Source organism: Chaetodon trifascialis, chromosome 23 (genome assembly GCF_039877785.1).
Source record: "Chaetodon trifascialis isolate fChaTrf1 chromosome 23, fChaTrf1.hap1, whole genome shotgun sequence".
Classification (NCBI taxonomy): Eukaryota; Metazoa; Chordata; class Actinopteri; order Chaetodontiformes; family Chaetodontidae; genus Chaetodon; species Chaetodon trifascialis.
In genome coordinates, this window is record NC_092078.1 from 14,326,390 (window position 1) to 14,351,526 (window position 25,137).

At 40.6% G+C, this 25,137-nt stretch overlaps 5 protein-coding genes across 5 annotated transcripts; all 5 read left to right on the forward strand.

Moving 5' to 3' along the window:
- The first annotated feature begins 425 nt into the window (after nt 1–425).
- LOC139351314 (uncharacterized) lies at nt 426–2,017 on the forward strand. Its single transcript, XM_070993152.1, has 5 exons — nt 426–480; nt 631–1,338; nt 1,439–1,564; nt 1,723–1,766; nt 1,898–2,017. The coding sequence occupies exons 1-5, from the start codon at nt 426–428 to the stop codon at nt 2,015–2,017; spliced, it is 1,053 nt and encodes a 350-aa protein (XP_070849253.1).
- Nucleotides 2,018–5,514: 3,497 nt separating this feature from the next.
- LOC139351417 (uncharacterized) lies at nt 5,515–8,749 on the forward strand. Its single transcript, XM_070993293.1, has 5 exons — nt 5,515–5,569; nt 5,704–6,405; nt 6,504–6,629; nt 6,758–6,759; nt 8,744–8,749. The coding sequence occupies exons 1-5, from the start codon at nt 5,515–5,517 to the stop codon at nt 8,747–8,749; spliced, it is 891 nt and encodes a 296-aa protein (XP_070849394.1).
- Nucleotides 8,750–9,652: 903 nt separating this feature from the next.
- Nucleotides 9,653–11,255, forward strand: LOC139351407 (uncharacterized). The gene is made up of 5 exons (XM_070993283.1): nt 9,653–9,725; nt 9,882–10,565; nt 10,664–10,789; nt 10,876–10,919; nt 11,053–11,255. The coding sequence occupies exons 1-5, from the start codon at nt 9,662–9,664 to the stop codon at nt 11,170–11,172; spliced, it is 1,038 nt and encodes a 345-aa protein (XP_070849384.1). The 5' UTR covers nt 9,653–9,661; the 3' UTR covers nt 11,173–11,255.
- Nucleotides 11,256–15,696: 4,441 nt separating this feature from the next.
- On the forward strand, nt 15,697–17,243 carry LOC139351818 (uncharacterized). The gene is made up of 5 exons (XM_070993821.1): nt 15,697–15,751; nt 15,908–16,591; nt 16,702–16,827; nt 16,936–16,958; nt 17,124–17,243. The coding sequence occupies exons 1-5, from the start codon at nt 15,697–15,699 to the stop codon at nt 17,241–17,243; spliced, it is 1,008 nt and encodes a 335-aa protein (XP_070849922.1).
- A 3,771-nt stretch (nt 17,244–21,014) lies between these two features.
- Nucleotides 21,015–23,087, forward strand: LOC139351660 (uncharacterized). Its single transcript, XM_070993645.1, has 6 exons — nt 21,015–21,057; nt 21,144–21,488; nt 21,573–21,914; nt 22,554–22,685; nt 22,802–22,833; nt 22,940–23,087. Exons 1-6 carry the CDS (start codon nt 21,015–21,017, stop codon nt 23,072–23,074), a joined length of 1,029 nt encoding a protein of 342 aa, XP_070849746.1. The 3' UTR covers nt 23,075–23,087.
- The last annotated feature ends 2,050 nt before the right edge of the window (nt 23,088–25,137 follow it).

Genomic DNA, 25,137 nt, shown 5'->3' on the forward strand with positions numbered 1-25,137 from the left:
CCTGAGATGCTCTTTGATCTTACATTATTGGCTTAAATCAGTTGCTACATTTGTCAGTTGCCATCTGTTGTGGCACAGCACTCCTGATGTATGATGAACAAAAGTGATAAGAGGAAGCAACCTTTTGTTTTCTAGCAATAAAGGGTTGATTATCTCATCCAATCGTGCTCAGAAGAAACGGGCACCACTGTGTTCATACAATACATACAGATCATTCACCGTGTTAGAGATCCAAAACCTTATTTTCTCTATACGCCTTTCACCTCAGTTCAAGGATCAAAGTGCAGTCTAGAACAGTGAGCATGTGATCATATTTCCTATATGAGACATAGAGTGGCAGTTCAGAGTTGCCTTCTCAACGCAGTCCTGCCTGTGAGGAGAGCAGAGAACATGAAGTTTTTCATTGAACCGGCAGTTCGAACACGATGACATCTCCAGTCTTTTCCTTCTGTCTCGCGTGTCTGTTCTTGGGGAAAATGGGTGAGTTATGCTCTTTCCTTAATTGCAACTTGTATGGAGTATGGTCACCCATTGTACAAGAGTTTCAAAATATTTTCAATGTATAGATTGTGATGAATTCTGTCACATAAAGTTAATTGTACTTCTGCTTTGTCTCTCATTTCACCTCAGCTCAGTCGACTCATCAGACATTCTCCTCATCTCATCACGAGAGTAGCTTTGTGTCAGCTAATGTGGGTGAAAACTTGACTCTGGAGTGTTTCTATGAACATGATGAGGATTCAACAAGGATTTACTGGTACAAGCAAAATCTGGGACACAAGCTGAGGCTCATCTCTACCCGATATGTGTTTAATAAATATGCCACTTTTCATGATGAATTCCAGAACAACTCACACTTCACACTGCATGCTGAAACTGGTAAAAATCACTTGACGATAACAGATATGCGTACTTCAGACTCAGCTTCCTACTACTGCGCAAGAAGGTTTCCATCAGCTGTTGAATTTACAGCAGGAACTGTTGTCAGTGTAAAGGCTTCAGGTGTGAACATCCCAGCTTTGGTCCATCAGTCAACACCTGAGACCATCCAGCCAGGACGCTCTGTGACTCTGAACTGTACAGTACACACTGAGACCTGTGATGAAGAACACAGTGTTTACTGGTTCAAAAGCTCTGAAGAATCTCATCCAGGACTCATTTACACTCATGGATGCAGGAATGATCAGTCTGAGAAGAAACCCAACACACAAACCCACACCTGTGTCTACAACTTGCCGATGAAGAGCCTGAATCTGGCTCATGTCGGGACCTACTACTGCGCTGTTGCCTCATGTGGACACATAGTGTTTGGGGAGAGGACCAAGCTGGACTTTGAAGGTAAGTAACTTTCCAGCAAAGCTTGTCCCTTTGATGGAAAGCCATTCTTACTCCATCACATTTGCTGAAGGTTCTGTTTCTGATGTCTGTCTCTCTACAGATGAGGTGGACTCTCTTGTCATGGTTTACTTCTTGAGCACAGCTTTGACATTCACCATCATCCTGCTGATTTTACTGGCTGTCTTAATATATGTGATCAACAAGAGAAACAACTGCAAATGTGCAGGTATTTTAACTGCTATTCTCTGTAGTTGACTGTGTACTCCTGTAACATGATACCTTAGAGAAAAGGCTGCTCAGGCATTTGACACTGCTTATATCTGACAGCTTGTATTTACTGAATTTGTCTTTTGATTAAGAGAGCATTTTCTGTTTCACAACCAGAGTCTCAGGCAAGATTTTCAGCTCCCTCCACTGCAAATGCAGAGGTAAAGTTAACGTTTTTACATTACCTGTTGAATTAACTTTCAGACATTGCACAGCAATTAATTGTTTTGTGGATTTTAAACTTATATCAGGAATCATACCATGATCCACTTCTTAAATATTTTGTTAACAGGGTTACAGAGACACAGACAACCTCCATTATGCTGCCTTAAGTGTTAACCTGCCCAAAACATCAAGAAGACAGAGGAATAATGCCGATAATGAATGCGTGAACTCCAGGGTGAAGCAGTAGAACAGAGATTTGATGATCCCGTGATCCTGGGGAAGGAGTACCTGTTGCCAAAAAGGAGTTTGCCTTCAATATTTGATCCATCTTCACCAATGCTGAGTCCAAAATTGGTGAACCTTCAAAGATACAGATTCAGAGAGACAAAGATTCTGGCACCCGTGGTCTCTTTGCACTTCACATTCACATATTCAGGAGTGTTGACAAAAGTTCAAGAGAGCCAGTCATGACTGGCCGCATGATGGATTTTTATCTTGAGACTACTCATGCATGCTTGTGGAGTTATAACAGAGAAAACAAGGAAGATTAGTGCATAGTACAGCTAATTTGGATTAGTATGTTTATTATGTATTGTTTTAGACAAAATGCTTAATGTAAAGCATTTTTGTAGTTTTGTCAATATGTGCATTATGAGCTGCCTCAGTTTATAATTGGTTGTTTGTAACTGCCACTGATTGTACCTGCTGTTTTGATTGTATCTTGAAATAGTTTGCATCAGGGGCGTCAAATTCAGATACACAGTGGGCCAAAATTTAAAAAAATGTTCCAAGTTGATGGCCTGACTGGTTCAGTGTTTATTGAAAACTGATTGAAATGACCTCATTGCCCATATCGAACCTGGAACTATCAGAGCCTATAAGTTATTGTCTATAAAACAACATTAATCATTAAATAAATGAAAAATCAGTTGCATTCATTTCTTAAGGCTTTACCTGCAGCTTTCCATTGCAGTTTCAAAAATTAATTTCTTTCAAACAAAAACCAAAAATACCCAGAGTGCAAAATGTAAATATATATTAAACCTGAGTTTGCTGTTCTCTGATGCACACTAGTCTAAACCAGATACTTCAACCTGAAAATAACACAGCTTATAAGACCGATTTTATCTATAAACAACAACATTAAACATTAAATACAAGAAAAATCAGTTGCATTCATTTCTTCTGGCTCTTCATGCAGCTTTTCCAGAGTAATTTACCTGTCACAGTGTTTCATTTCATAGTGTCTTTTTACATTATATTCTTTCATTACAGCCACACACAGTCTCGCATAGAAGACAAACAGCTCTGTCCTTCATATCCACGAACACATACTCTGCCTCTCACCTGCCTCGAAAACTCCTGTTTTCAAAGTCTACCTTCCATTTAGCTATTTTTCGGGGAGAGGATTGCTGAAAGTTGACCTTAGGTAACTACCTCCATCAGGCTGCTGATGAACGAGTGGGGCAGGGACTCGTGCCCTCAGGCCTTTGATTGACGTGCCAACGCACTGGCAGTGCATTGTGGGACTTGTAGTAGTAGTAGTGTGTGTAATAATAATAATTAGATATTATCATGGATTATCATAGAAAGATAATTCCAAGACCAATGTTAAATGAAGTAGAGTAAGCCTACATATAGAGGGAGAATAGTGCATCATGCATAATGCCCATCCACCCATATTTGCTCTCTCACTATGCTTCTACTGTTTCCTGAATAAATAGCAACTGGTAGCCCACTGACTGAAAGATCAGTTTCAACGGCAATATATTTAATGAATTAACCACTTGGCATCACTATAAAACAGAGATTAGATTAGATTAGATTAGATTAGATTAGATTAGATTAGATTAGATTAGATTAGATTCAACTGTCATTGTCAGAGTGCAGCACAGAGCCAACAAAATGCAGTTTAGCATCTAACCAGAAGTGCAAATAGTCATATTATCCAAACTATAGATACATACAAGAAGTGCAACAGGCGTGAGGTATAAACAGCATGAGGTATGTGCAGGAAGTGCAAGTTAGCTCTATGAAAGTAAGTTCTATGAAGCTATAAAACATGTACAACAGGGTATGTAAACAAGTGACATGTGCAACAGGTAGCAAGTGGCAGTGCAGTAAAAAGTGAGTGAGTGAACAGTATGAGGAATATAGACAGTATAGAAACTCTAGTGCTATGTGTTATGCGCAGTATGACATGGGCTGAGTTGTAATGTTCATCTTTGTTTATAGTCTCTCAGGTCCTGAGTGAGGGCCATGAGGAGGTACAGTAAGAGGTGGTGTCAATGTCAGTGGGAGGGTGGTGGTGGTTGGGGGTGGGGCTGCTAGGGGACAGAGTTCAGCAGGGAATCAGCTCTGGGGAACAAGCTGTTCCTGTGCCTGCTGACGTGGGAATGGAGGCTCCTGAACCTCCAACCAGAAGGGGGGGGGGGGGGGGGGGGGGCAAACAGTCCATGGTTGGGGAGGGAGCTGTCACTGCTGATGCTGCCTGCCCTTCTTAGACACCGCTTGCACTGGAGGTCCTCGATGGCAGCTAGCTGGGCAGCAGTAGAAGTTAAATAGGATTTGACGAGCCAGGTCTCCTCAGTCAGCAGAGTCACTGTTGAGCCTTCTTCATCAGTGCAGAGGAGTTGAGGGTGCAGGAGAGGTCCTTAGAGATGTGGACGACCAGGAACTTGAAGCTGAGACAGAGACAAGTTCAACACCAGCCCCGTCGATGTGAATGGGGATGTGACTGCAACTTTTAGTTTTCCTGTAGTCCATGATGAGCTCCTTGTTCTTCTTGGTGTTGAGGGTCAGGTTGGTAGTGGCACTTGATGAGAGGTGATCAGACTGTTCCAGGTGGAGGAAGGGGGTGGCTTTGTAAACCACAGGAATATTTGTATAAACATGGTCCAGGGTTTTGTGTCCTCTTGTGGGGCAGGAGACATTCCGGTGAAATTTTGGGGAGAACAGTGGTCAACAAATGGTTGAAGGGCAACTAATGTGGTTTAGAGAGAAGAAATATGCTAAAGTACATCAAAAGAAAGTCAAGCTCTATGAAATAAGAGGCTTTTGATAATATATCAAAATCAATCTATTGATCTTAGATGTTTACTCAGTGTGCAGTCTACATTTGCTCTACATAGACTTCATATGCTTGTAATTCGGCATTAATGGAAAGTGAAAGCATTTCTGCTGGCTTGCATTGCAGACTGCTTTCTAAGATGGCCACCAGTTTTAGCATTTGTCCAGCTCATTAATATCTTGCACAAGCACATGTCTGTTTTTATCCTGCAAGGCATGGTGATTAAAGCTCTCCCGGTAACCACACACACACAGCCTGGGTGGCAACTCATTTTGGTTAATGTAGCAAAACTGCAAATTGATTAATCAGCTACTGCTGAATTTAATAATAAATCAAAGATAAGATAATAGGCAAATCTGGTATGTTGTATTCTTTATTTATTTGACAGATTAAATGAACCTGCAACCTAATATTGATTACTTGTTTGCCAAAGGGTTAGCCTGACTGAACTCAACTGAATTGTAAATCCATACAATGATGAGTCAATATCTGCTTAAGGCTGTAACTAAACACACAAGGTAAACCAATGATACTACAGTGACAGTGAGCATGTGATCAAGTTTCCTAAATAGGATGTACAGTGTAACTTCTGGTTGACCAATCAGACACAGTCTTGTCTATGAAAAGTGAAGAAAAACTGAGAGTCTTTTCATTCAGCAAGACAGTTGAGCGCAATGAAACCTCCAAAGTTTGTTTGCTATCTGACATGCTTGATCTTATGGAAAATGGGTGAGTTTTTTTTGTGACTGCAGTTTCAGTCTTTTGCTGTGCTTGGCCACTCCTCATGACACTGCTTCTGCTATTTCTTCATGTTTTTCATGTCATCTTAAAGTGAATTTGTTTTGCCTCTCTTATCACTTCAGCTCAGACGACTAATCTGAAATTCTCCGCATCCCAAGAGAAAAGGTTTGTGTCCGTTAAAACTGGGGACAACTTAACTCTGCAATGTTTCTATGAAGGTGATGTTATAGCAAGGTTTTACTGGTATAAACAAACTCTGGGACAGAAGCCAAAGTGCATCTCTACTTACTACAAGTATGAAAAAAAGGCATCTTTTTACGGTGAATTTCAGGACAATCCACGTTTCACACTGGATACGGAAATAGGTAAAAATCACTTGAAGATGACAGATCTGCGCATTTCAGACTCAGCTACTTACTACTGTGCAAGTAGCTATTCATACAACTTTGAATTTGCAGCGGGGACTACTGTCAGTGTAAAGGGTTCAGGTGTGAACGTCCCAGCTTTGGTCCATCAGTCAACATCTGAGACCATCCAGCCAGGAGGCTCTGTGACTCTGAACTGTACAGTACACACTGGGACCTGTGATGAAGAACACAGTGTTTACTGGTTCAAGAACTCTGAAGAATCTCATCCAGGACTCATTTACACTCATGGAGGCAGGAATGATCAGTGTGAGAGGAAACCCAACACACAAACACACACCTGTGTCTACAACTTGCCGATGAAGAGCCTGAATCTGTCTCATGCTGGGACCTACTACTGCGCTGTTGCCTCATGTGGACACATACTGTTTGGAAACGGGACCGAGCTGGACTTTGAAGGTGAGGAACTTTTCTGGCAGAGGTTGGTCTTATTTTCTAAGTATGTTGCTCTGCATTGAAACTCTTTGTAACGTCTGCTGCTGTCTGGCTCTCTGCAGATGAGGTGGACTCTCTTGTCTTGGTTTATTTCTTGAGTGGAGCTTTGACATTCACCACCATCCTGAGTGTTTTCCTGGCTTTCTTAATTTGTGTGATCAGCAAGACAAACAACTGCAGATGTACAGGTACTTCAGCTGCTATTCTCTGAACTTGACAGTGTGTACTCATGTAACATGATATTATATTAAGGGTACATTTCATTGTCTTTCAGAGTCCCATGCGAGAGTTTCTGCTTCCTCCACAACAAATGCAGAGGTATCATATCATATCATCATCATATCATATTAACATTCACCATTTTTATAGCACAGATTTATTTTTGGATTCAGTTTCTTTTTCTCTCAAGAAACATAGATTCTGATTTACTGTTTTTTTGTTTTATCATCAGGGTGACCAAAATGAGGAAAGCATACATTACGCAGCTTTCAAGGAACAAACAGGCAACAGATCAAGACGGCAAAGGAACAACTGCAAGACTGAATGTGTGTACTCAAGCGTAAAGCAGTAGAACTGGATGTGTTCTATGTTTGTTCTGTTCAACAAGGCCAATAAAAGCTTATATGTGTTTCTGAGCAAGCCCAGAAGACACTGAATCATTTCTATGTTGTTTTTGTTTTGTTTTGTGTGGCTAAAAGTTGAAGCAGCACTTCTTTCAGTCCTTTTCACAAGTCCTAAAATGTGTTGATTCAGCCAGTTATCTGGGGGCAAAGGCACAGAGGAAAGGAAGCTGAGACAACCCAACATTGTGTTGGATAAAGGGAGAGAGGAAGAGAAAGCAAGAAGATGAAGATGTGAGGGAGCAGGAATGCAAAGAGCAGGAATTTTTATTCACCCCATTTATAAATTTAAGCTTGAACGATCAGTTTTCAAGGCAATCAAAGCCTTAATGTCGTCTCATTAGTCGAACATTTTACAAATGGGCATCACTGAAATAAGAGAAAACTTAACTGACCTCTCTTCAGTCTCACTGGCCTTTAGACAAACTGAGTCTTATTGTAGCTTCATTGGCTTCAACATTTAAAGCTCTTACGAAACACTGGATCCTAGATAAGAAATATGCAATGTTCAATCAGAATGTGATGGCAGTTGTGGGGTTGTTGTTTTTGGTTAACTGTCAAAAATGACTATATTCTGATCTTTATCACGAGTATATGCATTCTAGGGTGGCACAGTATAAAATACATCAGTAAACACTGCACTCATGAGGAGGAAACAGTTATTTATCTCCATGACCTGATGGTAAGACACAATTAACACCTATTTAGTTCAGTCAGGACCACTTTAGTCAAAGTGTATTTATTAATACAGCATGTATTCAGACAGCATACATTACATTTGGCAGTATGGCTCTGTTCTGGGACCTCCCTGCCCTTTCATATGCTTGCATGAAAAGCCTGAAGCGAAGAGAGAACCTCTCTGCTCTTCAATGTGCCTACGTGGAACAGCTACAAGCCAGAAGAACAGCAGCAAGACCCCCAAGGGAACAGAGCAGGGCGGGCTTCAGCCACAACAAAAATGACACTGATAAACTCAGACGTTGCATAAAGGTGGAGCTGGGGTGGAGCTGGGTTTAAACTGCTTGCAGAGGAAGCAGCAAAGGGTGAGAAGGCTTAAAGAGAGCTCGCTGTTTGAGATGTGCCAATAAGGAGCGAGGCAGAGAATCACTTGAGCTGTCAGCTGATGTGGGCTGGTTTGAGATCAGCTGAGCCATCAGTCAATGAGCTTGACCTGTGTGGCCTGCCTGAACTTGTGTGATGCTTCAATTAAAAACCCACAATGGGGGTTTATATGGTTCTTTATATTTGGTCATTTTAAAGCTCCTGCTGTCACTGACGAAGCTGAGGAGCTATTATGTTCTTCATATGTCTCTCACCATCCAAATTCTCAACAATCAAACATAGGCAGCAGTAAGCAAGTGGCCATGTTTCTTCAATAGGACACACGGTGTCACTTCAGGTGGGCCAATCAAATTCAGTCTGATTTGTGAAGAGTCGAGAAAGATCAAGATACTTTTTTTTCAAGTCAGCCATTTGAACACAATGACATCTTTAAACAGGGTCCGAGCTGGACTTAGAAGGTAATGAACTTTCAAGCAACGACTGTCATATCTCATCTTATCTTATTTTAATCTTAATATTTCTCTCTGTTTAAACTCAAGGTGATCACAGCTGAAAGTTCTGTAATGTCTCCTGTTGTCTGGATGTGCAGATGATGTGTTTTGTATTTCTGTCATTACCAGGGTTAGCAAAATGAAGAGGATCTCTATGACACTGCTCTCAGAGAGAACAAGGGCAAAAGACAAGGACGACACAGGGACAACACCTGCAGTGAATGTATGTATTTTAGTGTAAAGCAATAGAGCTGGACATGCTTTGTCCATGTTTGTGTGTGACAGGACATGACGTCACACTGACTCTTTTTAAAGGGTAATATGGCTTTAGCAAACATGATTTCACCTAAATATAGTCATTATCAAGCGTATTTTCTACAAAGGCTTTCCATGAAAGTGCATTGACATCCAGTGTCTCTGGACCAATAGGCTGTATTACAGGTATGCATTACTGTTAGACACTGTGCTCATTTCCTGACAGAAAACTGAACACAAGGAGTATAACTAGTGCTATTCACACAGAAAGATGCACAGCTTGCAGAAGCTCACTGCCTCACACACAGTGCAGTACGCACATAAAGTCATCAGACACCATCAAGGGTATCTGATTGTATGTTACACTGATAGCTGTTGGCGTCCTTTTACACTTTCCATGTGGTTGTCAGGACACAGATGAGATCTGTCTTAAAGAGGATATTAATAACCAGCAGCTACGACCAGTAGTCCCCTCCATCACTAAGCCACCTACTGGACAGCATTTTCAAGTAAGACCTTGTTTGTTATCCTCATCTTTATGTTGTTTGCCTGTACTGTTAATGACAGCAAATATTAACCAAACAAAGCAAATATGGTCCATCAGTGAGATCAGTGTGGTATGAACTGAGTGTGGACATGTAAAACTAATGCCAAGTCAAAGAGCCTTGATGATCATGTGATCTTGTTTCCTTTTTAGGACATGCACTGTCACTTCAGGTTGGCCAATCAGACACAGTCTCATCTTTGAAAAGTGGAGAAAGGACGGAGATTCTTTTCAGTCTGCGTAACAACATGAACACGATGACATCTCCAAAATTATTTTTTTATCTGACATATCTGTTCTTTGGGAAAATAGGTGAGTTTAGTTTTTGTGACTCCAGTTTGTATCTTTCAGAGTGCATGGATACTCTCAGTGTCATTACTTGAATTGTTTCTTAATGTAGTCAGGAAAATAAGCTTACTATGAAGTTAAATTAATTGCATATTTGCTTTGCCTCTCTTGTCTCTTCAGCTCAGACAACTGAACAAAAACCTTCATCTATTCATCAGAAGAATGGATTTGTATCAGTTTACGTTGGTGACAACTTAACTTTGAGCTGCAACAACCCACGTAATGTGGTAGAAAATTATTACTGGTATAAACAAACTCTGGGGCACAAACCGAAGCTTATAGCTTCCTTCTTCTACAAATCTGTCTCTTTTCATGGTGAATGTGAAAACAACACACGCTTCACACTGGATACAGAAAATGATAACATTGACTTGAAGATCTCAGATTTGCACATTTCAGACTCAGCTACTTACTACTGTGGTAGCAGCTTTGCGTTGAAATTTGAATTTATAGACGGCATTTTTGTCAGTGTAAAGGCTTCAGGTGTGAACGTCACAGCTTTGGTCCATCAGTCAGCATCTGAGACCATCCAGCCTGGAGTGTGTAGAGTACACACTGGGACCTGTGATGAAGAACACAGTGTTTACTGGTTCAAGAACTCTGAAGAATCTCATCCAGGACTCATTTACACTCATGGAGGCAGGAATGATCAGTGTGAGAGGAAACCCAACACACAAACACACACCTGTGTCTACAACTTGCCGATGAAGAGCCTGAATCTGTCTCATGCTGGGACCTACTACTGCGCTGTTGCCTCATGTGGACACATACTGTTTGGAAACGGGACCGAGCTGGACTTTGAAGGTGAGGAACTTTTCTGGCAGAGGTTGGTCTTATTTTCTAAGTATGTTGCTCTGCATTGAAACTCTTTGTAACGTCTGCTGCTGTCTGGCTCTCTGCAGATGAGGTGGACTCTCTTGTCTTGGTTTATTTCTTGAATGAAGCTTTGACATTCACCACCATCCTGAGTGTTTTCCTGGCTTTCCTAATTTGTGTGATCAGCAAGACAAACAACTGCAGATGTGCAGGTACTTCAGCTGCTATTCTCTGAACTTGACAGTGTGTACTCATGTAACATGATATTATATTAAGGGTACATTTCATTGTCTTTCAGAGTCCCATGCAAGAGTTTCTGCTTCCTCCACAACAAATGCAGAGGTATCATATCATATCATCATCATATCATATTAACATTCACCATTTTTATAGCACAGATTTGTTTTTGGATTCAGTTTCTTTTTCTCTCAAGAAACATAGATTCTGATTTACTGTTTTTTTGTTTTATCATCAGGGTGACCAAAATGAGGAAAGCATACATTACGCAGCTTTCAAGGAACAAACAGGCAACAGATCAAGACGGCAAAGGAACAACTGCAAGACTGAATGTGTGTACTCAAGCATAAAGCAGTAGAACTGGATGTGTTCTATGTTTGTTCTGTTCAACAAGGCCAATAAAAGCTTATATGTGTTTCTGAGCAAGCCCAGAAGACACTGAATCATTTCTATGTTGTTTTTGTTTTGTTTTTTTGTGGCTAAAAGTTGAAGCAGCACTTCTTTCAGTCCTTTTCACAAGTCCTTAAATGTGTTGATTCAGCCAGTTATCTGGGGGCAAAGGCACAGAGGAAAGGAAGCTGAGACAACAAGAAGATGAAGATGCGAGGGAGAAAGAGCAGGAATTATGATTCATCCCATTTATAACTTCAAGCTTAAACGATCAGTTTTCAAGGCAATCAAAGCCTTAATGTCGTCTCATTAGTCAAAAATATTAAAAATGGGCATCACTGAAATAAGAGAAAACTTAACTGACCTCTCTTCAGTCTCACTGGCCTTTAGACAAACTGAGGCTTATTGTACCTTCATTGGCTTCAGTTACAATTTTAAAGATCGAATGAGTTTTTAATTGGATCCCCTGGGCAGATCACAAAAGCACAAGCAAAAAGAGCCATTTACAAAATACAGCGGTTTATTAACCACAACACTGGGTTCAAAACTACGGAAAAGAAAGCCATGAAAAAAATGGAAAATCAGCCAAGAACAAAAATTCAACTACACTGTGGCGAGCGGGCAGGAATAATAACACTAGCGAAGAATAAAGAACTAAGGTACAAGAATAACTCTATCCAAAACACAAAAAACTAGACAAGAACACAAAACTCGCTCTACAGCGGCAGGAAAAATACTACACGAACTAGGAAAGTTAGATGAGGCAAGGTACAAGGCTGGAAAGTTTATCGCATTGGCTCAAAACAATCTGACAGCGAGGCAGAGCCACCACGCTGCTTAAATGCAGGAGGGAATCAAGCGAATGAGCAGCAGGTCTAACACCTACGAAACACAGGATCCTAGATAAGATACATAAAAATGACTATATTCTGATTTTTGTCATTTTGCATTCTAGGGTGTCACAGTATAAAATACATCAGTAAACACTGCACTCATGAGGAGGAAACAGTTATTTATTTCCATGACCTGATGGTAAGACACAATTAACACCTATTTAGTTCAGTCAGGACCACTTTGTGTATTTATTAATACAGCATGTATTCAGACAGCATACATTACATTTGGCAGTAGGGCTCTGTTCTGGGCCCTCCCTGCCCTGTCATAGGCTTGCATGAAAAGCCTGAAGCGAAGAGAGCACCTCTCTGCTCAACTGGAATGACACTGAAAAACTCAGACGTTGCATAAAGGTGGAGCTGGGGTGGAGCTGGGTTTAAACTGCTTGCAGAGGAAGCAGCAAAGGGTGAGAAGGCTTAAAGAGAGCTCGCTGTTTGAGATGTGCCAATAAGGAGCGAGGCAGAGAATCACTTGAGCTGTCAGCTGATGTGGGCTGGTTTGAGATCAGCTGAGCCATCAGTCAATGAGCTTGACCTGTGTGGCCTGCCTGAACTTGTGTGATGCTTCAATTAAAAACCCACAATGGGGGTTTATATGGTTCTTTATATTTGGTCATTTTAAAGCTCCTGCTGTCACTGACGAAGCTGAGGAGCTATTATGTTCTTCATATGTCTCTCACCATCCAAATTCTCAACAATCAAACATGGCAGTATAGGCAGCAGTAAGCAAGTGGCCATGTTTCTTCAATAGGACACACGGTGTCACTTCAGGTGGGCCAATCAAATTCAGTCTGATTTGTGAAGAGTCGAGAAAGATCAAGATACTTTTTTTTCAAGTCAGCCATTTGAACACAATGACATCTTTAAACAGGGTCCGAGCTGGACTTAGAAGGTAATGAACTTTCAAGCAACGACTGTCATATCTCATCTTATCTTATTTTAATCTTAATATTTCTCTCTGTTTAAACTCAAGGTGATCACAGCTGAAAGTTCTGTAATGTCTCCTGTTGTCTGGATGTGCAGATGATGTGTTTTGTATTTCTGTCATTACCAGGGTTAGCAAAATGAAGAGGATCTCTATGACACTGCTCTCAGAGAGAACAAGGGCAAAAGACAAGGACGACACAGGGACAACACCTGCAGTGAATGTATGTATTTTAGTGTAAAGCAATAGAGCTGGACATGCTTTGTCCATGTTTGTGTGTGACAGGACATTGTAGTGTAATTTTTCTCACAGATATGTGATGATGATATTTATTCACTGAAGAAATAGAGTATAATGTTAGAATCAATGGCAGCGAATAACTGAACTGAAGGTGATTGATTTATTGAGCCTGATATTATAGTAGCTTTGTTAAAGATGTGATACTGTGGTGATACTGCACTGCTCAGAATGACACCTGGTAACAGCTGATGCACTGTGACGGAGGTGGAGTGATCATGATTTTGGGGATTTCTGGGATCTTCCACATGGCCCTGCAGGTGTCCTGGCAGCTGCCACTCTGTGTGACCTTATATAACCTTGTTGTCCGAACAAAGCCTTAAGCTTGTATTCTCTTATAATTGTGTGTTTTATTATGATCACCGATGGATTGAATGTTCTCATAATCACTTCATGATTCAACATTAGTTTCAACATTATTGATAGATTGAATGTTCTTACAATCACACTGTGAGTTAATATGTAATCTCACTATGATTTCATATAATCTCAAAAGTGCACTGGTAAACACCAAGCTGAAATGTATAAAAGACAGAGCACTGACCATTGTAAGTTGGAGCTCATCAGGATTGCACTCTGTGCATTTCTGAGCGTGTCCACCTTTATTGTCAACAATAAAGTATTTTGCTCCTCAGACTTCTGACTCCTGCAGATCTTTATTTGGACACCTTCAAGATGGTTTTTCCTGAAACAACTGGACAGCTGAATTTGAGTGTTTTTGGCCTTTTGTGGTTTGTGCATTTGGCCTTCACATTCCACGACAACATGACATCACACTGACTCTTTTTAAAGGGTAATGTGGCTTTAGCAAACATGATTTCACCTAAATATAGTCATTATCAAGCGTATTTAGACACTGTTAGACACTGTGCTCATTTCCTGACAGCAAACTGAACACAAGGAGTATAACTAGTGCTATTCACACAGAAAGATGCACAGCTTGCAGAAGCTCACTGCCTCACACACAGTGCAGTACGCACATAAAGTCATCAGACACCATCAAGGGTATCTGATTGTGTGTCACACTGATAGCTGTTAGCATCCTTTTACACTTTCCATGTGGTTGGCAGGACACAGAAGAGATCTGTCTGTGCTTTTGTAAGTTTTGGCCTTGTACATATTGATGACTATCTGCACTTTTGCAATTCTCTTCATGTGGGTTCAAGCACGATGTGTTCACACTTGGAGTAACAATTAGATTAAAATAAATTCATTGTGCCTGTGTTCGCTTCAAGTTGATACAGTTCATGCAATTTCAATGATGCTATTTGCATACTACTTTGACACTTATCGTAATGCACAATTCTGTGTGTGTGTGTGTGTGTGTGTGTGTGTGTGTGTGTGTGTGTGTGTGTGTGTGTGTGTGTGTGTGTGTGTGTGTGTGTGTGTGTGTCTGTGATTCTGCTCCCACAAACCACAGAATTTTTTTCTGCTGATGTGGTACTTTCTGATGTTGCAACCAATAGCAGCTTAGTTTGTGACCCCTCAAACAGACCATATAGGGCAACTGCTCTGCCCACACTCATTACCAGCAGGCAATTGTCTTGGTTTATGTGTTACAGTGCCATACCAGTGAGGCTTATAGGCTGATATAACAGCTGATATAACTGTATAATAACAGTAGCGCTGGGATACATACATGCATCCATCACGAATATCTTGTACACTTGAAGGCAATTTGAATCCAGTGTATGAGTGGTGGACCCCACCATCAGCAGTGAAAACCATCATACTGACATAATTACAGAAAATACTGACCATTTTTTGAGCAAGTGTTTGGTTTGTCCATTCTGGGTTACTGTACAAACATGGCAGTGCAACATGCCAGACTCTGTGGAACAGGACCCGCTCCCTCTGCAGATATAAAGAGCTCATTCTAAGGTACTGAAAACACAACAAGTATTATTTTCAGGTGATTATACACTCATGAAAAGATATTTATGATTATTATATTCAATTTCTGCCAGGAGATCCCCTAAATCTTACGCGCTGATCTTATAAGGGATTAAAGAGGATATTAATAACCAGCAGCTACGACCAGTAGCCCCCTCTACCACTAAGCCACCTACTGGACAGCATTTTCAAGTAAGACCTTGTTTGTTATCCTCATCTTTATGTTGTTTGCCTGTACTGTTAATGACAGCAAATATTAACCAAACAAAGCAAATATGGTCCATCAGTGAGATCAGTGTGGTATGAACTGAGTGTGGACATGTAAAACTAATGCCAAGTCAAAGAGCCTTGATGATCATGTGATCTTGTTTCCTTTTTAGGACATGCACTGTCACTTCAGGTTGGCCAATCAGACACAGTCTCATCTATGAAAAGTGGGGAAAGGACGGAGATTCTTTTCAGTCTGCGTAACAACATGAACACGATGACATCTCCAAAATTATTTTTTTATCTGACATATCTGTTCTTTGGGAAAATAGGTGAGTTTAGTTTTTGTGACTCCAGTTTGTATCTTTCAGAGTGCATGGATACTCTCAGTGTCATTACTTGAATTGTTTCTTAATGTAGTCAGGAAAATAAGCTTACTATGAAGTTAAATTAATTGCATATTTGCTTTGCCTCTCTTGTCTCTTCAGCTCAGACAACTGAACAAAAACCTTCATCTATTCATCAGAAGAATGGATTTGTATCAGTTTACGTTGGTGACAACTTAACTTTGAAATGTAACTGCAAACGTAATGTGGTAACAAAGTATTACTGGTATAAACAAACTCTGGGGCACAAACCGAAGCTTATATCTTCCTTCTACTACAAATCTGTCTCTTTTCATGGTGAATGTGAAAACAACACACGCTTCACACTGGATACAGAAAATGATAACATTGACTTGAAGATCTCGGATTTGCACATTTCAGACTCAGCTACTTACTACTGTGGTAGCAGCTTTGCATCAAAATTTGAATTTATAGACGGCATTTTTGTCAGTGTAAAGGGTTCAGGTGTGAACGTCACAGCTTTGGTCCATCAGTCAGCATCTGAGACCATCCAGCCAGGAGTGTGTAGAGTACACACTGGGACCTGTGATGAAGAACACAGTGTTTACTGGTTCAAGAACTCTGAAGAATCTCATCCAGGACTCATTTACACTCATGGAGGCAGGAATGATCAGTGTGAGAGGAAACCCAACACACAAACACACACCTGTGTCTACAACTTGCCAATGAAGAGCTTGAATCTGTCTCATGCTGGGACCTACTACTGCGCTGTTGCCTCATGTGGACACATACTGTTTGGAAACGGGACCAAACTGGTCTCAGAACGTGAGTAACTTTTTTCTTTCTTTCAGAGTTCTTTTTTTTATTAATAGTTATGATTAATCACTGAATAAGCATCTCCTGTGTAATGCCTCCTGATGTCTGTCTTTCTGCAGAGGATGGAGACTCTCTTCTCTTGGTGTATTTCTTGGGTGGTGCTTTGGCATTCACCACCATTCTGAGTCTTTTACTGGCTTTCTCACTGTTCATTATACATAGCAGAAACAGCTGTCACTGCAAAGGTAAATGATGTTTCTATCAGCAGTGTGTAATCATGGCATAATTGGCATTGCATTGTAGACAAAGGATTCTATTAATAAAGCATTATCTTATCTTACATTGTTTTTCAGCTCCCGCTACAGCAAACGCAGAGGTATTTCCTGTTTAGATTAACTATTTCATAACCATTCAATCATATTTTTATTTTTTATTTATTATTATTATTATTTTTATTTTTATTTTTTTCATATCATAACAATGTGTTTCAATTTCTGTTGTGCATCATGTTGCCAATCACCGTTTTATATTTCACTGCTAGGCTTACACAAATGAGGACAATCTCCATTACGCTACATTAAATGTGAACAAAGCCAGCAGAGCAAGAAGACAGAGGGAAGACACAGAGGACGAATGTGTGTACTCCGGAATAAGGCTTTGAAGTTTGACATCTTTGTGTTACAACATGGCCTCAATACTGTGTCTTTGATGTAATGCTTTTAGCTAGCTTGATTTCCAATGATTGCTGTTACCTCTGTGCCAGTTGGCTGCAGTGACCTTACATGTTTGATTCTGGTACCAGTGGGGGGGGGTAATTTCTACTCTTTGTCTAATCAATAAGCTATGATGTTGTTGTCTCTGTTGATGATCATGACCAAACCATCACAGAGGCAAATTCTCAAGGCATTTTAAACTCTAGACAGATTGCAAAGCTGAAAGATGAAAACTGCTTTCAAAGCTCCGATGACAATAGCAGCTCATCTGGATATCCTGTTACCAACATTCAGTGCAGCACATAGACACACAGCAAATGAACAGAGCATCATTTATTCTACAACATAATTTGATATGTGGGACAAAAATTTTAAAATTTTTGAAAAAGTGACAGCTGTAGAAAGTCATCACAGACAGTGAGACAACACAGTCAGTAATTATGTTGATTACAGGCCACAAACCAAAATTCTTTTTATAGTCTGTAGTGGTTGATACGGTACGGTTTTGAACTGGGCATATTTATGTCCCACTAAATGCTTTCCCGTAGTGTCTGTGTGCGATTTCAAGCTACTGATTTTATTGTAGATCAGAAAAATAAACCTTAGAGCTCAGTCAAGTTCAATAATTGTATACAGTCAGATATCATATACAATCAGACCCTAAGGTTAGGGTTAGTGTTAGGGTATATATACAGTATACACACACACACACACACACACATATATGTTGTCTGTTATTATATTGTTATATCTAGTGTTGTGTGGAAAATGTAAACTGACGAAGCAGGATGCTTCATTCAAGAATACTCATATAATTTTCTCTTTTATATCCATGAAGCACTTAATAAATTTGTTTATGAAAAGTGATATATACATATAAATGAAAGTCATGGTAATTTCTGAAAATTTGCTTCAAGGACTAAATAGTTGATAATGATGAGTTAGAACAGACTGGGAGATACTCTATGAATAATTCAGTAATAGTTAATTCATAAATATCTGTGAATAAACATACTGACCACTTTCTGCATGAGTTGTTTCTGATTACCTCTCAGCCAGCTGCTAAGTGGCCTACACTAGTGACTCATTAATTAACAACTACTTAATCATTAGTTACTCTTTTTGTGCACCCTATGTAGTCCTTCATTACTGCATGATAATGACAAGTAACTTCCGAGCTTTTACAGGCAGTTCACATTAGCCCCTGCCGCAGACTTCACTTAGAACTTCCCACCCATTTCTTCCTGCCGAGGGCCGCCTCGGCTACTACAGCTGGATCACTGCCTGTCAGGTCTGCCCTGCTGCAACTGATTTAGATCTGCCCTCTTCTCCTCCAGGGGGTCTGTGTTATCCCTGGCTACCTGCCTTCTGCTCTCACCTTGGTGTGGCATGGCTTAAAATGGACCTTGCTCGCTTGAACGACAGCTATGATTGATTATTGCATTGATGTAACAGCTGAGAGTCCAAGTGTGACGTCTTTCGCAGATTATTCCACATATAAAGTAGACTGTCAATTAACTGTTCTAATTAATGGAATGTGGAGCAACAACCTATTCTGAGAGCGAGTACCAAGGTCATATGAGTTCAGAGTTCAGAGGGATGAAATATTGGGTGGAGGTTTTTAAAGCTTTATAAGTAAAAAGAGCCTCAGAGCCAAAGATGGTCAGCCAACCTTTTGGTAAAGATGGCAGTGGTGAGTCCTGCAGGGATAACCAGTTACCAGATGACATTTACAGCATTCAGAGAAGGGAACAATATCATTTATGTGATTGAGAACAATACTGGACCTCACACTGAATCTTGCAGAGCAGATGTAGTAATAGGGATAATACCAGAAGCAATGCCTTTAAAAGGCTGCATATAACAACAACTGATGGCCAAAGAGAAGTGAGCATCCAGAGCAGGGACACACGTGTCTGTGATTGTAATTAGTCATGTAGGTGGGCGACACAGACTCCAGTGAAATATGTTTGCTGTCACCATAGTATGTCCAGTCAATTCAACTGACCTCCATCTCTTCTGAAGTAAGCAGCCCACTCCCAGAATAGATTAAAAAAAAAAAAAAAAGGTTTGTGTTCTACATTGAACCTGAAGCCGCTGATTTGGACTGAAGAACCCCCCGACCCAGTGTTGGAATGGGGCCTAAAATAAAAATGCCCTTACCAAAAGTCCATTAAAATCCCTTTTCATCACTTTGGATTGTTGCCAATCAGTGTCATTTGTGTCCAATGTAAACACCAGAGGCCTCAACACCGGGATGGACATTACCGCTGTCCAGCTGAGAGCTGGCTGAACCAGACATCTTTTTGCCAGTGGACCACAGAACAGTGGTATCATTGGACCAGACTAATCCTGTTAGGTCTGGGCAGCAAAGGCTGGCACAACATCGAATTTCCAGAAGTGAGAGGTGATAATTCTAGGATGAACTTGTCCATCTCCCTGAGTTCAGCCTGCAGTCTGGTAACATCTGCCTTCAAATATGCAAAGGTCGGGTGGCAATCCACACACACAACCAAGTCTGAAAGTGTCAAAAGTTTAAAGTCCTCAATTAAAGCAACCAGGTAGCTTTTGGTGATACAGTGGAACAAGTGGTAACATTGTCACCTCACAACTAGAGGTGACAGTGTTCCCGGTTCGAATCTCGCTGTGGGCACTGGTGGCGTGTCCTCCACCACGCCTTCAGTGCCTGCTGCTCGAGGAAGGGGACCTTTCTGTGTGGAGCTTGCATGTTCTCCCCATGCTCACCTGGGGTATCCTCCATAAAATACCCCCACTAAAAACATGCAAGAAGATCACCACCTGACCAATGGTGATGAAGAGAGTTGGGTCCCCGGGCACTGCTGTCAGCTGGCAGCCCACCGCTCCTGGTCTGCCGCAGAGGAAGGACGACCAGGATGAGTCAAAAGTGGAGGAATTAATTTCACGGGAAGCATGGCGTGAAGCATGTAGTGTGCAACATGTGGTGTGATGTGATAATAAAAGTACAATTCTTCTTCTTCTTCTTCTTCTTCTTCTTCTTCTTCTTCTTCTTCTTCTTCTTCTAAAAACAAATCCAGCTAAGCTAGCAGCAGTATAGTAGCTTAGGTCACATCCAGCCACAAGCCAATGTAAGAATAGTTACAACTTGCAAATGTATGATGACTAATATTTTTTACTGTATTCAGAAATATAGGTACAACAACCAAGATCTTCAATTGTAACATAAAATTCTGCCCATTTATTCCCTATAAGAGTAACACAGGGCACAGTCATTACTCATGCAGTGGCAGTCCCTCCCAGTCCCTTGCAGCAAGTCAGAAAAATGCAAATGATGGAAAAATTCAGATTAAAAAAAAGTAAAACACAAAATCTAAGTCCTTCATGCTTCTGGAAAGTATGCAACTAAGTTCCCTTTTGCCAACACCAGTGTGCTTTATCTGTGTCATGCCATTTAATATCAAAGTGTTGATGACTTATTGTATCTACACATAAAGCAAGCAACCAAATCTTCAAACTAGTTCAAACTCTGCCAACAGCAACGTCAAACAGGACCAGATGAAAGGGTTTTTCACTTCACTGCAAACAAGCCAATCATGCTTGGCAAGGTGAGGACCGTGAACCAATCAGACCTGACAGAAGTGACCACATGTAGGCCAAGTGGTGAATCTGTTTAAGTGTGCTGTCGCTTCAGTAAGTCAGAACTGCTGTGGAGAAGACACAGGACCATTGATGCACACAAGATGATGGTGTCCTTTGTGAATGTTTTCCTCCTCTGCTCTTTGTGTGAGTAACAAAGAAATCCACTTGTGGAATCTTTTCAGGAGCATCGTCACACACAAAGCTGATGATATCCTGTCTGTTTATTTCAGGCGTGGCACAGTTGAGTGACATCTTTCAGCCAGCTCCTTTCCAAACAGTGAAGTTCGGAGACTCAGCAACTATTGAATGCCACATAAAGAGTGAAATGAAAAAAAGAGTGTGGTACAAACTGACGACAGGGAAGAGACTTCAACTTGTGGTCGCATTCAATTCTCAATATAAACGGAGTATATTTGCTGATGAATTTCGTCATCATTATTCAGTCACATTTGACACAATCAGCAGCCATCTGAGCATATCTGCAACAGCATGGGACGTGGTTGGAACATACTTCTGTGGAGTAATGTACTTGAATGACATTCAGTTCGGATCAGGAACCTTTTTGATGATAAAAGGTATTCATTCTCTGTAGCTGATCATTCTTACTGATCATTTCAGTGGACATAATGCTATTGATCACAGTTCATTTCTTCCCCAAGGTGCAAACATGATCAGTGACTCTGTCATCCAGCAGCCGGAGTCTCAGTTGGTCCAGCCAGGAGACTCTGGGACCCTCAGCTGTTCTGCTCACACTGGCCACTGTGCAGCAGAGCACACTGGTGTCCTGTGGCTGAAAAACTCTCACCATTCTGTTTCACAAATTATTTATTCCTATGGAGATGAGAACCACACCTGCCAGAGGACTGAGGGTGGAGAAACTTCTTGTGTGTACAACCTTCTCATGAAGAACCTGAGCTCTGATGATGCTGGAACTTACTACTGTGTCGTGACTTCATGTGGACAAACCCTGTTTGGAAATGGGACTAGGATTAATATCAAGAGTAAGTAAGATTGCAGCCGTCACTATAAAATACTTGCAGTTCTTAGCAAATATAAATGATAAATACAGAGAAAAACTTCCAACAATAACAAGGGTTGGTTTTTTGTGCAGTTGACAGCACCACAAACGAGTTGCCATTCCGTTTCATGTGCAACCCCATTGCCACCAAGGATGTTGGTATCAAACAATGTTGCAACTATTTTGATAATAAAACATTTTTCATGCAAAAATACAAAACGTTGTTTCGCTCTAGTTCCTCCACTTTTAGGATTTCCTCCTTTTGCAGCTGTTTTTGTCACTATAAACTGAGTATATATGGATTTTGGACTGATGGATGGCCAATACAAAGCATGTGAAGACATGATGGCCATGTTTCCTTAATCCAGAAAATAATTGGAATATTAATCAATAATAAGAATGATCATTATTTGCAGCTCTAAAGTCAGCATGCTTTTGCATTTGACAACATTTATGAATTTAAACTATGGCACAGTGAAGGTAAGGTAATGAATGTGACGGTGAATACATTTGAAACGTTTGATGTCAAAAAGAGTGCAACGCACTGTTTTTTTTTTCATTAAAAAAAAAGTCTAAATGAAGCATAGTCTATCTTCTGTCTGTCTTCTTCTGTTTAACACAGACACTGCCGTCACCAAACCAGATGAACTGAGTCCAACCGTTACTGCGCTGATGCTGTCAAACGTCGTTCTTGGGATTGTGACGCTCATTCTTACATGGACGCATTGCAAGAGCCGGAAGAAAGATACCACAGGTATTTCAAAGTGCATGTTGTATTATCAGCAGTGTGTCTGCAGCAGAATCAGATCTACATTCTGGTACTGTGCAGTAACTGAAACTGACTTTACTCATCTGTGATTGGTTCTTCAGAGGCAACTGATGGATCCCCTGCAGGCAGTCAGGTAAGAGTCTGTCTCAGCACCCACAGTGTCACATCTCAGCTGTACACGACCTTTCTATTTGATTTGCACTGTCAAGCCTTATTATTTTACTTTCCAATTCTCACAGACTAGCGATGCAGTCATATATGCAGCTGTGTGTTTGGGTCCCCGAGGCCTCTCCCCCAGACAAGCTGCAGAGAAAAACAGTGGAAATGCTGTCATCTATTCTGATATCAAACACTGTCAGCAACATGAGAGATGAGATGTTTCATCTTATGAACACAGACAAACCAGGGAGCTGCACTCAGCTTTGGAGCTTTAACTTCAATTTAAACTTCTACTTGCAGTACTTGAACGTGCGAAATCCAATATGGTTGTCAGTGACGGTCATATTTACCAACCAGCTTACCTGGAATTTGGTGTCGAAGTTTTAAAACCTTTTGATTTAATTGTATTCTTAGATTTAAATTCACGACTTCCTTTTACAAAGTCTTCTTTTGTGTGCTCTACCATGTGATATACTGAAGATTTTGCTGTGTTATGCTACCACTAGTTAGCAACTGTTACACATACTATCATAGCATGGAAACTGTAAACTATTGGAATTCAGTTAACAGTTATTGGTGGGCCTGCGTGCTCTTTAACAAATAACTGAATGCATTGCTGAGTGTCACATTGTCTGACATGCCTAAGATTGCTGATGTTATTGATTGATGATTTTTCTCATTTCTCTTTGTCCTGCCTTTCTTTGACATGTCATTTTTCTCTGGTTCCATCAATGAGTAAACTCGTATGGTGTTGGGAGACTGGACATGTGCTCATTTTGGCTGAGGAAGTTCAAATAAAGTGGGTTCAGTTAGCACTTTGGCTTGATTTGGGTCAGTGTTGAAATTCTGGCTTGTCAGGAGTCCTGCATGAGTCCAATGATAGTCGCATTAAAGCAGCTGGCACGTCAAGTAATTTAAAGTAGTTCTAAAAGTCAGAAGTCAATGCAAGACACAATAAACCTAAGCTCGCATTGGCTACAGAATTGCAAAGAAAATGGCCCGCATGGTCAATATTATAGGCTTGCTGCTATTGTGACTAATACATGGGGGAAAAAAATGTGTTTCTTTAAGAATAATTTAATGTGCATCAAAGTGACTGATGCTCACATTAAAAACAAGGTTCTGAAGGAAGCTTTGGTGTCAAATGTGCAGCCTGTAAAGTAAAATTTGTGTGCCATTAGAAAATGCTGCAAAATGCAGTGCAACACAGGATGCAAACAGAGTATCTTCAAAAATCCCCTCTGGTCTATTAATACTGTCTTCTAACCAGAAATGTGAGCAGAGGGTGTAACCTTTTAACTGGGCAGCTCTCGTCATTTGATGTTTGCTTTGACTCGTGTGGTGAAAAAGGTGTGAGCTACTGCGAACAGGCTTCCGCTGGTGGAAACTTAAGTGCTACCTTGAACACAGGAAGGCTGACCACAGAGCACAGCAGCTCAAGCAGCAGCCAAGAGCAGAGAGAAGTTATTTTGAAACAGCAGCTGTGTAAAATGAGGGTGATGTCTACAATCCAGAAAAATAGGCTGTGTACACAAATGGGAAATACTAATCAGGAAAGGACTGAATGGTTGACAGAGCAGAGCATCATTTAATGTTAAGAAGTACTTTCCTCAGAGTGAAGCTTTCCCATGTCCTCATGCAAGATAACACTTTACACTGATTGTAATGTCTTATGGAACAACTCAATTCTTAGCATTTTTTCAGGCCCACAACAAGCTGCGAAAGGAGTTCACACACTGAACAAAGACACAGCGTTGTGTACTTTTTGCAAATTATTTGGGATGAACATCATGCACCTTTGTGTGCAGTTGCCAGTTCATTATTCTTCCCAGCTTTGACATTATGTTTTTGTTTGTCAGCTTTTAGTTTTCATTTGCCAGATTTGCAGTCCGTATGTGATGCCAAATCGTGAAAGATAAATACAGCATGTACCTTTGTGAACGCACCCTGCGCTCTTAACCTGCAGTGTGTATTATAGCTTAAAGCTGGATCTAAGTATGACTCTCTCTTCTAAGGTTTATGAGACCATTAACACTGATTTGCTGCTGAAAACTGTCTCGCAGAAAATATGGATTTTGTGGTTTCTGGACCGTGGTCCTTAATTGTGGACCAAACATCAAAAATAAAACAGAAACAGTTGAAATAGGGATAAATCTTTGTTAAATGAATGCATGTTATCTTAAAAACAGTTTCTTCCAATGCTGCACACCTTTGCTGATGTGGCAAGTAGTTTTAAGGTTATGTATATGTGATTTCTAACTTAATGATTCATCATGTA

Bases quoted from the DNA above. Each gene is read 5' to 3' on its own strand.
- LOC139351314 (XM_070993152.1), top strand. From the start codon at position 426: ATGACATCTCCAGTCTTTTCCTTCTGTCTCGCGTGTCTGTTCTTGGGG. The intron at 481-630 runs GTGAGTTATGCT...ATTTCACCTCAG, and splicing joins TCTGTTCTTGGGGAAAATGG to CTCAGTCGACTCATCAGACA. The intron at 1,339-1,438 runs GTAAGTAACTTT...GTCTCTCTACAG, and splicing joins GACCAAGCTGGACTTTGAAG to ATGAGGTGGACTCTCTTGTC.
- LOC139351417 (XM_070993293.1), top strand. From the start codon at position 5,515: ATGAAACCTCCAAAGTTTGTTTGCTATCTGACATGCTTGATCTTATGG. The intron at 5,570-5,703 runs GTGAGTTTTTTT...TTATCACTTCAG, and splicing joins CTTGATCTTATGGAAAATGG to CTCAGACGACTAATCTGAAA. The intron at 6,406-6,503 runs GTGAGGAACTTT...GGCTCTCTGCAG, and splicing joins GACCGAGCTGGACTTTGAAG to ATGAGGTGGACTCTCTTGTC.
- LOC139351407 (XM_070993283.1), top strand. From the start codon at position 9,662: ATGAACACGATGACATCTCCAAAATTATTTTTTTATCTGACATATCTG. The intron at 10,566-10,663 runs GTGAGGAACTTT...GGCTCTCTGCAG, and splicing joins GACCGAGCTGGACTTTGAAG to ATGAGGTGGACTCTCTTGTC. The intron at 10,790-10,875 runs GTACTTCAGCTG...ATTGTCTTTCAG, and splicing joins AAACAACTGCAGATGTGCAG to AGTCCCATGCAAGAGTTTCT.
- LOC139351818 (XM_070993821.1), top strand. From the start codon at position 15,697: ATGACATCTCCAAAATTATTTTTTTATCTGACATATCTGTTCTTTGGG. The intron at 15,752-15,907 runs GTGAGTTTAGTT...TTGTCTCTTCAG, and splicing joins TCTGTTCTTTGGGAAAATAG to CTCAGACAACTGAACAAAAA. The intron at 16,959-17,123 runs GTATTTCCTGTT...TTTCACTGCTAG, and splicing joins CCGCTACAGCAAACGCAGAG to GCTTACACAAATGAGGACAA.
- LOC139351660 (XM_070993645.1), top strand. From the start codon at position 21,015: ATGATGGTGTCCTTTGTGAATGTTTTCCTCCTCTGCTCTTTGT. The intron at 21,058-21,143 runs GTGAGTAACAAA...TGTTTATTTCAG, and splicing joins TTTCCTCCTCTGCTCTTTGT to GCGTGGCACAGTTGAGTGAC. The intron at 21,915-22,553 runs GTAAGTAAGATT...TGTTTAACACAG, and splicing joins GACTAGGATTAATATCAAGA to ACACTGCCGTCACCAAACCA.